At 41.1% G+C, this 13,358-nt stretch overlaps 1 protein-coding gene across 1 annotated transcript in view; it reads left to right on the top strand.

The window, feature by feature from the left end:
- The window catches only part of LOC144678871 (dynein axonemal heavy chain 11-like), a 552,140-nt gene that overhangs the window by 451,772 nt on the left and 87,010 nt on the right, over positions 1–13,358 (top strand). Inside the window, exons 69-70 of the mRNA XM_078538870.1 lie at positions 10,185–10,355; positions 12,305–12,427. Of these exons, the coding sequence (XP_078394996.1) occupies positions 10,185–10,355; positions 12,305–12,427 (294 nt within the window). The remainder of the gene's footprint in view (positions 1–10,184; positions 10,356–12,304; positions 12,428–13,358) is intronic.

The raw sequence follows: 13,358 nt of genomic DNA on the forward strand, positions 1-13,358 counted from the left end.
AATTGTAGCGAGACTTCTTTACTCCTGTACTCAAATCCTCTTGCAATAAAGGCCAACATACCATTTGCCTTCCTTAATTGCTTGTGACACCTGCATGTTAGCTTTCCGTGACTTATGAACAAGAACACCAAGGCCTCTTTGGACACCAACACTTCCCAATCTCTCACCATTTAAGAACTATCCTGTTTTTCCTAGCAAAGTGGATAACTTGATATTTTTTCACATTGTATTCCATCTGCCATGGTCTTGCCCATTCACTTAGCCTGTCTAAATCCCCTTGAAGCCTCTTTGCATCCTTCTGCAACTCATATTCCTGCCTAATTTTGTGTCATCAGCAAACTTGTAAATATTACATTTAGTCCCCACATCCAGATCATTGATATAGATTTTAAATGGCTGGGGCCCAAGCACTGATCCTTGTGGTACCCCACTAGTCGCAGTCTGCTAAACGAAGAATGACTCATTTATTCCTGCTGTTTTCAGTCCGTTAACCAATTCTCAATCCTTAGCAGTATATTATCCCTTCCCATGAGCTCTGATTTTGTTTACTAACCCCCTGTGTGGCACCTTATCGAAAGCCTTCTGAAAATCCAAATACACCATGGCCAGAAATTTCTCCCCATTGGAGGGGTTGTGTGGGGGCAGGCGGGAGGTGTTGTGGGGGGGGGGGGGGGGCGCAAACCCAATTGGCGCCCCCGGTCGGGTCCACGCCGCCATTTTACGTGGGCAGGCCAATTAAGGCCCACCCAGCGTGATGCTCACCTGAAAGCACTGAGCACTCCCTGTGCAGGCGGGGTGGGGGGTGGGGGGTGGGGGGGGTTCCCTGAGTGGTTCTCAGGGAGATTTGTTTTAAGTTTTAAACATTTAAATAAAGGAATTAAAAACTTTTAAAACACGTCCCCTTATGTGACAGTGTCACATGAACTGGGATATGCCAGTGAAGTTTTTAAATAATTTTAATTTAATTTTAAAACACTTCATGAAACCTCATCCCGCCCATGGATGAGGTTTCATGAAAAATGCAAAGGCCGCCTGGCCTATTCACCTGCCCGCCAACCTTAACGTTGGACGGGCAGCTCATTTAACTGCTTAAATTAGTTTTTAACAGGCCTTAATAGGCCTTTGAAAGTTCAGCGGGCGCACAGCCGACTTGGCTGCCCGCCCGCCGAACTGAAGATCTAAATGACGCACGGTGACGTCGGGATGCCTGCCTGACAGCACCACACGACATTTTACGCGTCAGCAAGCGGGCCCTGCCCCCGCTCGCTGACCAGAACATTTTTCCCCACATCCACTGGTTCACCTTATTTATTTTGCTAGTTATATCCTCAAAAACTCTATCAGTTTTGTCAATAAGTTTTCTCTTTCATAAATCCATGTTAACTCTGCCCAGTCCTACCATTATTTTCTACATGTCCTGTTATCACATACTTTATAATAGATTCTAGCATTTTCTTTTCTATTGATGTCAGCCTAACAGGTCTGTAGTTCCTTGATTTTTCACTCCCTCTTTTCTTAAATAGTGGCTGCATTTGCTACCTTTTGATCTGCAGGAACTGTTCCAGAGTCTATAGAATTTTGGAAGACAACCACCAACGCATCCACTATCTATACCCACCTCTCAAAATTATGGGATATAGATCATCAGGGCCCAGGGGATTTATCAACTTTTCGTCCCATTAATTTCTCTAGTACTACTTTTTCACTAATACTAATTTCTTTCAATTCCTCATCCGCACTAGTCCTTTGGTTTTCTAGTATTCCTGGGAGGCTTTTTGTATCTTCCTCCATGAAAATAGACACAAAGGCCTAAATTTTCCGGTCCCGCCCACCGCAGGAATTGTAGCAGGCGGAATGGATAATTTGACAGACCAGCAAAAGGTCCGTTGATTTCAGGCAGGACTGGAAAATCCCACTCAAAGTATTTGTTTAGTTTCCTTGCCATTTCCTTATTCCCCGTTATAAATTCTCCTGTCTTTGTCTATTGTGGGCCCATATTTATCTTTGCTAATCTTTTCCTTCTTGCATACCTATAGAAGCTTTTACAGTCCATTTTTATGTTTCTTGCAAGTTTACTTTCATATTCTATTTTTTTCTTCTTTATCAGTTTCTTGGTCCTCTTTTACTGAATTCTAAATTGCTTCCAATGCTCAGGCTTACTAATTTTTTGGCAACTTTATAAGCCTCTTCCTTTCATCTGACACAATCTTTGACTTCTCTTGTTAGCCATGGGAAACCCACCTTTCCTACTGGGTTTTTGTGCCTCAAAGGAATGTAAATTTGTTGTAAACTATGTCTTCATTCTTTAAATGCTAGCCATTGCCTGTCTACTGTCATACCTTTTAATGTTGTTTCTCAATCTACCACAGCCAAATTGCCCCTCAAAACTTCATAGTTTCCTCTGTTAAGATTTAAGTCCCTGGTTTCAGATTGAACTATGCCACTTTCAAACTTAATATGAATTTGTATCATATTATAGTCACTCTTTCCTAGAGCCTCCTTTACAATGAGATTATTAATTAGCCCTCTCTCATTGCACAATACTAGATCTAAGATAAACATTTCACTAATTGGTTCCTTAACATACTGCTCTAGAAAACCATCTTGTGTACATTCCAAGAATTTGTCCTCCACAGCATTAGCGCTAATTAGGTTTACCCAGTCTATATGTAGATTGAAGCCCCCATGATTACCGTGTTACCCTTGTTACATGCACCTCTAGCTTCCTGATTTATACAATTCCCTACATTACCACTACTGTTTGGTGGCCTATAAACAACTCCAACTAATGTATGCTGCCTCTTGCTGTTTCTTAGCTCCACCCAAACTGATTCTACGCCTTGATCTTCCGATCTATGATTTTCTCTCACTAATGTACTGACCTCAACCTTTATTAACAGCGTTACCTCACTTCCTTTTTCTTTTTGCCTCCCCTTCCTAAATGTCGAATACCCTTGAATATTCAGTTCCCAGTATGGTCACCCTTCAGCCATGTCTCCGTAATGGCAAATAGATTATGCCTGTTTACTTCCATTTGTGGTGTCAAGTCATCCACCTTGTTGTGAATGCTGTATACATTCAGATAGAGTGCCTTTAACTCTGTTTTTATACTATTTTCTCAATCTCTAGCCTTAGCTGCTGATGCACTCTTAAGTTTGTACTCTTTGTCCCTTCCTGCCACATTCAGATTATCAATTCCCATATTGTTACCTTGCTGTCTTGCATGGTCCTTTCTGTTTAGTTTATCACATCTTACCTCATCTGATTCCTCGCCCCCACTATTTAGTTTAAAGCCCTTTCTGATCCTAGTACAGTTTAGGTGAAGACATTCCACCAGTACAGCTCCCACTTTCCCCGGTACTGGTGCCAGTGGCCCAAGAATCGAAATCCATTTTTCCCGTACCAATCTTTGAGTCATGCTTTTAACTCTCTAATCTTATTTACCCTACTTCAATTTGCTCGTGGCTCAGGTAATAATCCAGAGATTATTATCTTTGAGTTTCTACTTTTTAATTTAGCCTCTAGCTGCTCATACTCTCCAACTAGAACCTCTATCCTTGTCCTACCTATGTCGTTGGTACCTACGTTGACCACCAGAACTGGATCCTCCCCCTCCCACTGCAAGTTCTCTCCAGCCCAGAGCAAATGACCTGAACCCTGGCACCAGGCAGGCAATAAAGCTTTCTGGATTCACACTCTCGCTTGCAGATAACTGTGTCTATCCCCCTTACTATACTGTCCCCTACTACCACTACATTCCTGTTAACTCCTCTGCTTGAATGGCTTCCTGTACCACGGAGCTATGGTCAGTTTGCCCATCCACCCTGCAGCCCGCACTTTTGTCCATACAGACTGCAAGACTGTCCAACCTGTTGGACAATTGCAAAAGCTCCTCCACTTCTACCTTTTCAGTCCCCATACCTGCCTCACTTGCAGTTCCATCCTCCTGTTCCTGACAATGGACCAAATCAGACCACATGATCCTAAGGGGTATGACTGCTTCCTGGAACAAAGTGTCCAGGTAACTTTCCCCCTCCCTGATGGGTCACCGTGTCTGCAGCTCGGCCTCTGAGCCAAAGTTCCTCCAGCCACAGAAAATTACTGAAGGTGTGTTTATCTTGGATCACACTGGTGTCCATGAGCTGCCACATTCTGAAGCCACCACACATCACCTGCCCTGCCATCTTTACAGCGTTTAATTAATTAATTATTTTACTGAATAAATTTTAAATAATGTTTCTAGTGTTGCCTATGCGTTTCTTCTTACTATTTCAACAAATGATGATCTTACCCGGATTGAAATTCCCTAGTTATGTTAAATAGGAAATACTCACCGGCCACTCGAATAAGGTTTACTACTATTAGTAAACCTTACGACTACAAATGAAACCTTGCTATTACTGAAATTACCTGAGTTTTGCAAGATAACTGAGGAAGATAGTCACCAACCAATCAACTGATTTCTTGTGACATCACACTTTCATTTTTCTCAGAGCTCAGTTAGTCCGCTCTTGACCAGCGGATTGGATAGCTCTTCTAGGTGCTGCTGTCTGCCTCCAGGTCCTCCTCTCTCTCGCTGTTCTACATGCTGCTGTCTGTCCCTGGGTCCTCTACTCTTCTGGGTGTTGCTGCCTGTCTCCAGGTTCTCCTCTCTCTCGCTCTTCTACATGCTGCTGTCTGTCCCTGGGTCCTCTGCTCTTCTAGGTGCTGCTGTCTGTCTCAGGGTCCTCTGCTCTCCTGCTCTTCTAGGTGTTGCTGTCTGCCTCTGGGTCCTCCTCTCTCCAGCTGTTTTCAGAGCTGCTGTTTGTCACCAGGTTCTCCTCTGTCCTGTTCTTCTAGGTGCTGCTTTCTGTCTTGGGGACCGCCTCTCTCCTGTTCTTTTAGGTGCTGCTGTCTGTCACCAGGTCCTCCTCTCTCCAGCTCTTTGAGGTGCTGCTGTTTCTCCGGGTCCTCTTCTCTCGCACCCATGTTTCCTAGAGTTTAGAGGAATGAGTGGCTATCTTATTGAAACATGTAAAATTCTTGATGGGCTTGGCAGGATAGGTGCTGGAATGATGTTTTCTAGTAGGGAGTCAAGACTTGGGGTCACAGTCTCAGAACAAGGATTTGGCCATTTACCTCTGAGATGAGGAGATATTTCTTCATTCAGAGGATTATGAACCTTTGAAATTCTCTACTGCAGTAAGTTCTAAATGTTATTTGAGTATATTAGAGTATTTTTTGGATACCAAGAAAATAAAGGGATACAGGGATAGTTCAAGATGGTGTGTAGCTGAGGGAGAAGAACAGCCAGAATCTTATTGAATGGCACAGCAGGTTTGAAAGGCTGAATAACCTCCCCTCACTCCTGTTTCATATATTCTGATTACATTAGTCACTTCCAACAGAGTTGGAGAGAAGCTGGAGAATGCGTTATCTTAAAGGAGGCTTGGTCAGTTTCAGATGACCAGCTTTAAAAGAGCACTAACAGAAACATTAAAGTGAAGCAAGAAATGGCATGGGAAAATTGATTTTTTTAATAAAATAGGATGGGGCAATAAATAGATATGTTTCTCGTTTCAACAAGCTTTAACAATAGTAGAATGCATTTGAGATTCTCTATTCCTGAGTCTCATTTCATTGGCAATTTAATCATAACCAGCTCTATTAAATTAAAATATATTTGAACGCTTCAAGTTTATGTTCCATTAGAACATAAGAACATAAGATCTAAGAGCAGGAGTAAGCAATTCAGCCCCTCGAGCCTGCCCCGCCATTCAATACGATCATGGCTGATCTCATTTTGGCCTCAACTCCAGTTTCCCGCCCTCTCCCCATAACCTTTCAACCCATTACTAATTAAAAATCTGTCTATCTCCTCCTTAAATTTATTCAGCGTCCCGGCATCCACTGCACTCTGAGGTAGTGAATTCCACAGATTCAAGACCCTTTGAGAAAAGTAATCCCTCCTCATCTCTGATTTAAATCTACCACCCCTTAGCCTAAAACTATGGCCTCTCATTCTAGAATTCCCCACAAGGGGAAACATCCGCTCCACGTCTACTTTGTCAATCCCCTTTAGCATCTTATATACCTCAATTAGATCTCCTCTCATCCTTCTAAACTTGAGCGAGTATAGGCCTAAACTGCTCAATCTCTCCTCATAAGACAAGCCCTGCATCTCTGGAATCAATCTAGTGAACCTCCTCTGAACCGCCTCCATTGCAGCTACATCCTTCCTCAAGTAAGGAGACCAAAACTGTGCACAATACTCCAGGTGCGGTCTCATCAATACGGTTGCAACAACACTTCCCTATTTTTATACCTTATTCCTTTAGCAATAAATGCCAAAATTCCATTTGCCTTCCTTATTACCTGCTGTACCCGCATACTAGCTTTCAGCGATTCATGCACGAGGACACCCAGATCCCCCTGTACTGAAGCATTCTGAAGTTTCTCTCCATTTAAATAATAAGTCGCCTTTTTATTCTTCTGACCAAAATGGATAACCTCACACTTATCCACGTTAAACTCCATCTGCCAAATTTTGGCCCATTCACCTAACCTGTCCATATCCATTTGTAAATTTCTTATTTCTTCATTGCAACTTACTTTCCCACCTATTTTGGAGTCATCTGCAAAATTAGCTATAGTACCTTCTATCCCTGAATCCAAGTCATTAATATAGATTGTAAATAGTTGGGGCCCAAGGACCTGTGGCACCCCACTAGTTACAGCTTGCCATCCAGATAAGGACCCATTTATCCCGACTCTCTGCTTTCTGTTGGTTAGCCAATCCTCTATCCAAGCTAATATATTACCCCTAACTCCATGTAATCTTATCTTGCGTATTAATCTTTTGTGCAGCACCTTATCAAAGGCCTTCTGGAAGTCCAGGTATACTACATCTACAGGATTCCCATTATCCACTTTGCTTGTCACATCTTCAAAGAACTCTAGCAAATTAGTCAAACACAATTTACCCTTCATAAAACCATGTTGACTCTGATGGATTGCATTTTGACTTTCAAAATGCCCCATTACTACTTCCTTAATAATGGATTCCAACAATTTCCCAATGACAGACGTTAAACTAACTGGTTTAAAGTTTCCTACTTTCTGCCTCCCCACCTTTTTGAATAAGGGCGTTATATTAGCATTTTTCCAATCCACTGGAACCTTTCCAGAATCTAGGGAATTTTGGAATATTATAGCCAATGCATTCACTATCTCTGCTGCCACTTCCTTTAAGACCCTAGGATGTAGGCCATTAGGTCCTGGGGACTTGTCACCCTTTAATCCAATAGTTTGCTCAGTACTTTTTCTCTAGTGATGGTGATTGTTCTAAGTTCCTCCCTCTCTATACCCTCTGCACTACCTGTTACTATTGCGGTGGTACTAGTGTCCTCCACTGTGAAAACTGAGGCAAAATATTGATTAAGCATCTCTGCCATTTCTGCATTCCCCACTATTAACTCCCTAGCCTCATCCTCCAAGGGACCAACATTCACTTTAGCTACCCTCTTTCCTTTTATATACTTGTAGAAGCTTTTGCTATCAGTTTTTACATTTTGCGCTAGTTTTCTTTCATAATTTACCTTTGCTCTTTTTATTTTTTTAAAGACCCTTTGTTGATCTTTAAAAGTTTCCCAATCTTCCAGCCTTCCACTGACCTTTGCAATTTGGTATGCCTTAGTTTTTGTCTTTATGTTATCTTTAACTTCCTTGCTTAGCCATGGATGCTTTTCCCCCCTCTTACCATCTTTCTCCTTTTTTGGAATATATTTTACTTGGGAGGAATTGAATATCTCCTTAAATATCTGCCACTGTTCATCAACTGTCCTGCATTGTAGTCTTCCTGCCCAGCCCACTAGGGCCAAATCTGCCCTCATGCCAATGTAGTTACCTTTTTTTAACTCCAGAACACTAGTGTGGGACTCAAGTTTCTCGCTCTCAAACTGAACTTGAAATTCTAGCATGCTATGATCACTCTTCCCTAGCGAATCCTTTACTATGAGATCATTAATTAATCCCATCTCATTACACAAAACCAAATCCAGAATAGCCTGCTCCCTGGTTGATTCCACAACATATTGACATATTGCTCCAAAAAACAATCTCTACTACATTCTATGAACTCTCCCTCGAGGCTACCCATGCCAATTTGATTGGTCCTGTCTATATGCATATTAAAATCACCCATGATTATTGCCGTGCCTTTCTTACCAGTATTTCCTGGTTCATACTGTGCCCTACTGCTGAACTACTGTTTGGAGACCTATAGATTACTCCCACCAGGGACTTCTTTCCCTTGCTATTTCCTATTTCTACCCAGACTGACTCTACGTCTTGCTCTCCAGTGCCTATATCATTCCTCACACTGATCTCTTCCTTTACTAACAAAGCTACATCCCCTCCTTTTCCTTTCTACCTTCTGAAACACTGAGTATCCTTGGATATTCAACTCCCAATCCTGTTCTCCCTGTAACCATGTCTCAGTAATCGCCACCAAATCATACCTATTTATCTCTATTGCGCTGTTAACTCATTAGTTTTATTCCGAATGCTATGCATATTCAGATACAAAGCCTTTAAGTTTGCCCTATTGTCAATTTTCCCTACTCTTAAATGATTCTTTGGTGCAATATGGCGTTCACACACTCTGTCCCTTCCTTTCATTTTTTGGTAACAATCAACCTCATCAGTAACCTGCACTCCTACCCTCTCCTTAAACTTTGATTTTTTATATTTCCGTGCAGCTGAACTCTCCCCCCAACTATTTAGTTTAAAGCCCTATCTACGACCCTAGTTATGCGATTTGCCAGGACACTGGTCCTGACATGATTCAAGTGGATCCCGTCGGAACGGAATAGCTCCCTCTTTCCCCAGTACTGGTGCCAATGTCTTCTTCCTTCTGCTGTGCAATTGAGTTCACCATTTTGAATGGTGGCGAATGACTTTTGAGTTTGGAGGCATACCTACTTTCCAAATAATGACACATAATTATAACAACAGGCAGCAAAGGACTTTATGAATATGTGCTGTCATCTGAGAATCTCATTCATTGGAAGCATATATCAGAAAACCATTTCATCCATTAATTTTAAATGGACAGGAAAATCATGACAAACATATCTACAATTTGTTTATATTGCACTTAAAATGTGGGAGCATGCATTTATAAAATGGTCCCTCAGAGGCTCGTCTTTTTGCCTTATCCGGAGACAAAGGAAGGGTACGACAGGATCAGAGATTGAAAAGTTAATGGATTGAAACCACATCCTGTGGAGAATTGCTAAACAATGTATAAAAGAGATTTAAATATTAGTAACCACCATTGAGCAGTGCTGTAGAAGAGTGGAGCATTGGCCATGTGTTGTTTCACAGGAAGGAAGAGAAAACAAAGGGAAAGTCATACCAAAACTATAGGGCAGAATTTTGCCATTGGCGAGCAGGAGGCGGGGCCCGCTCGCCAACACGTAAAATGACGTGGAATGACGTCGGGGGGAACCCCTGACACCATCACGCACCATTTAAATTTTCAGGAAGGCGAGGGCACAGCAAAATCAGCTGCGGCCCCGGCCATCTGTCAATGGCCACTTGAGGTCATTGACAGGATCATTGAAACAATTAAAAGACCTGCCTGTCCAACCTCAAGGTTGGCGGGCAGGCCAGGAGCCCTGGCGGGCAATAGAAAAAACATGAAACCTCATCCACTGGCGGGATGAGGTTTCATGTAGGGATTTAAACAGTTTAATAAAGTTTTAGTCTAAGTTATGAACATTGTCACATGAGGGGGACATGTTAAGGATTTTTCTTTTCTATTTTGAATGTTTTTAAAAGTGTAAGCGATCTCCATGAGGCAGCACTTCGACTCAGGGAGATGTGCGCTCTTTCGTGCACATGCGCGGAAAAGCACATTCTCGCTTTTGGGGGATCCCCCCCCTGCCCGCACAGGAAGCACATAGCGCTTCCCGCCAAATGTCACGTTGGATGGGTCTTAATTGGCCCGCCCACATAATATGGTGACGGGGCCCGCTTCTCCGGCAGGGATCAGCTCCCTGCCCACCGGAGATTGGGTCGGGCCCGCCCACCCGGCAGGCAGAAAATTCTGCCCATAGTCCCCACATCCCTAAGATGTCATATAGAGTGGCAATCACACTAATGCCAGTTGGATAACTGACTTTTCTGCTAATTTTCTTTAGGCCTTTAACATTGTATTTCGTAAAGCTATTGAACGGACAGAACAATCTGAGGATCTGAAGGAGCGAGTAGCAAATCTTACAGACTGCATCACATACTCTGTGTTTCTCTATACTAGCAGAGGTCTCTTCGAAAGGGACAAGGTTGCATTTATTTCTCTCACAACTTTCCAGGTGTGTATATTTTCTTCAATGTGGATTGACTCTGGTATTGCAGTCATTCTAAGTGTCCTGTTGCCTGCTTCGCTACATTTCCAGCATAATATATGACCAGTAAGGTGTTGAAATCCACCTTCCAATAGCAGGATAGATTATCAAAACCTTTGGGTCTTCATTGATAACACATTTATTGAAATATCTAACACAGGAGTGTTAATTATGCAATCATTTGCTCCTATTGATGTTGTTAATGAGATTACTCCATATTCAGTCAGTAACTTTCTTATTTGCAACTAGGAAGTGCTGGATGACACTAGTCCTTTAATATATTTTGCTAACAGGGAATTAAGCTTCCTAAACAGATCACAAGTATGTTTTCCAGTATAACACATTAGTAGAAAACTGTGAATTGAAAGCTGGATTTTATAAACATATGTTGGACTATAGTGAAAACATTTTGGAATCTGTAGAAATTGGAACTTCTTTGCAATTATATGTAATGCGATATTTATCCTATTGCAGTCTCTGATAATTAAACATTTAATATTGACAAATTGTTCGCAGAAATAATCCAGTTTTAGATTACTGTTGCATGCTGAATGCCTATCATTTGGTTGCATCCCCATTCTGAATGCCTTGGTGGCAGTGAAACAAGTTCAGCCTAAGTGCTGTGGAGATTGTGCTATTTGCAGAGTCCCAAAACTAGTGGGACACACAATTAAGTGTGACCAAGATTTAAACAAAGGCTGTGAAATTTTGTGAGGGTTCTCCCAGGCTCCTGCTGTAACTCCACTAGGACACTGATGGGACTACCACCCCACCCAATAAAGAGAGGTGACCTTGTACAATCTGGAATTGCAGTGCCAAATTATTTAAGTAAAATTTGCTAGAATAGCCCCATTAGAATTGCTCCTAAGATTAATTTTATTCTTTTATACTATTGTTCCTTCCTTTTATCTTTGTTTTAGCTCCTTTTTTATTCAATAATAGAAATTTTCCAATAAAATTTCTGCCCTTACATTGCATCAAGCTCTGTCCTTTTTTACCTGATTCTTTCTATTGGAACTTCTCCGAAGAAGGACCCAATAAAAAGTCTTGTATTTGGCTCCAAGATATTTTGGATTAGTGTATGAAATAAAATAATAAATATTCATCATGCCAAGGACCAAAATGAAGTATTTTCTCTAATTTTAATAATACATGAGGGGAGTATATTTTTGATTATATGCAATAGTGTAAAATAAATGATATCAAATCTGCAAAATAAATGAATAGAAATAAAAATAATGATATATTGGTTGGTTATAATGCATTTTACGCTATTGCTCAAAGTTACCCCAGAGTTAAAAAGAACTTGCATTCAGAACTCATGCCCACGATCTATCCTGATACAGAGTTACCAGCACTGTTAATCAGATTGATCTCTGAGGAGATAGCTTGAGTAAGGAACCAAGGCATACGATTCAAAGACAAATAGCTGTTTGATTTGTTCAAATATGTGCATGGCTGATAGCTGCTTTTGAATTTACTTAATAGTTATTAAAATCCAAGGAGCCCCAGCAACTATTTTTGGGGAGTGCATATGTAGCCTACAGTGTTCAAATAAGAGAATCTGATCAGTTTGAACAGCAAAGTGTCCAGATTAGTTAGCTCACATATTTGTTAAAATTATATATTTTTTTACGATTATACATGTTTTCATCTCAATTTTTGTGGGAGTTAAAGCCTATTACAAAGTCAACTTTTATCTGACTTCGCCATTTTCTGTGGAATTTGAGGATAAATGCAGGAACTAATAAAAGGTTTTCTGTTATCTTGGACTTGCTGTCAGAAACTTACCAAGACATCAGGTCCAGTGAAGGATCTATAAGAAGCTAAAATTTACCCATGTGAGTTTATCTAACATATGTAAGAAGGATAGGAAAGACCCCAAACAAAACATTTTAAACTGTTTTATTTTCCAGATCCTGTTGATGAACAATGAAATAGAACTTGAGGAGCTGGACTTTTTCCTGAGATTCAATGTTGAGCAAACATACAAGAGTCCTGTTGATTTTCTCTCCACTCAATCTTGGAGTGCCATCAAGGTAATTTTAGCATTTTATTTTGCCCCTTACACTTGTGTGAAACAACTTTGACTGTTTGGTATGTTAAGAGCCCTATATAAGTACAAATATAAGTTGTTGCATATGATCTGCTGGATTCAAATCCAGCATATGTCCAATTTCTCCTTAGCTCCCAACTCTCCCTGACCTTCTATTTTGCTCCACCTGCTCCACCCCCTCTTAAACAGTATAATATCCATCACATTTCTACTCCTCTTTTATCTCTGAAGACGAGTCATATGGACTCGAAACGTTAACTCTGTTTCTCTCTCCACAGATGCTGCCAGACCTGTTGAGTTTTACCAGCATTTTCTGTTTTTATTCAAGCATATGTCCAGTTAGCTTGCAAAATTAATAAGACAAGTTTAGACTAGAGCAAATCCACATGATCTGAATCAGGACCTACGACTATTATTTTTGCTCTGAAAGAAAAACATATTGTGCTAAAGTTTGGGTTCGCACTTGGGCATAAATCATTGCCTAGATGCAAAGAGGATAAGAAAATTGGACCGGTAGGAACACATGCCTGTCATGGAGCCTGCCTAATTTTTCTTCCATGTAAACTGTGATATTCCAAGAGGAATTCACTGTTTACCATGATTACAAATACAGTACAGTTTTCCAGCAGATCTGCACTAGAATAAACCTCATTTATTTCTTAATGACCTGCTGCCCCTCAGAGACATCCAAAATCACAATGCCACATGTACACTGACAATACCCAGCCCTGCCTCATCAGCACCTCTCTCAACCCCGCCACTATTCCTGTTATTTTTTTATGCTGCTTGTCCAAAATCCAATACTGGCAGAAATTTCATCCCAACTAAATATTGGGAAGACCAAAACTAGTGTCTCCGTCCTGCCATAACTTCATTCCCTTCCACCACCCTCCCTGACTATTTTCTGAGACTGA

Source organism: Cetorhinus maximus, chromosome 3 (assembly GCF_964194155.1).
Source record: "Cetorhinus maximus chromosome 3, sCetMax3.hap1.1, whole genome shotgun sequence".
NCBI classification, from domain to species: domain Eukaryota; kingdom Metazoa; phylum Chordata; class Chondrichthyes; order Lamniformes; family Cetorhinidae; genus Cetorhinus; species Cetorhinus maximus.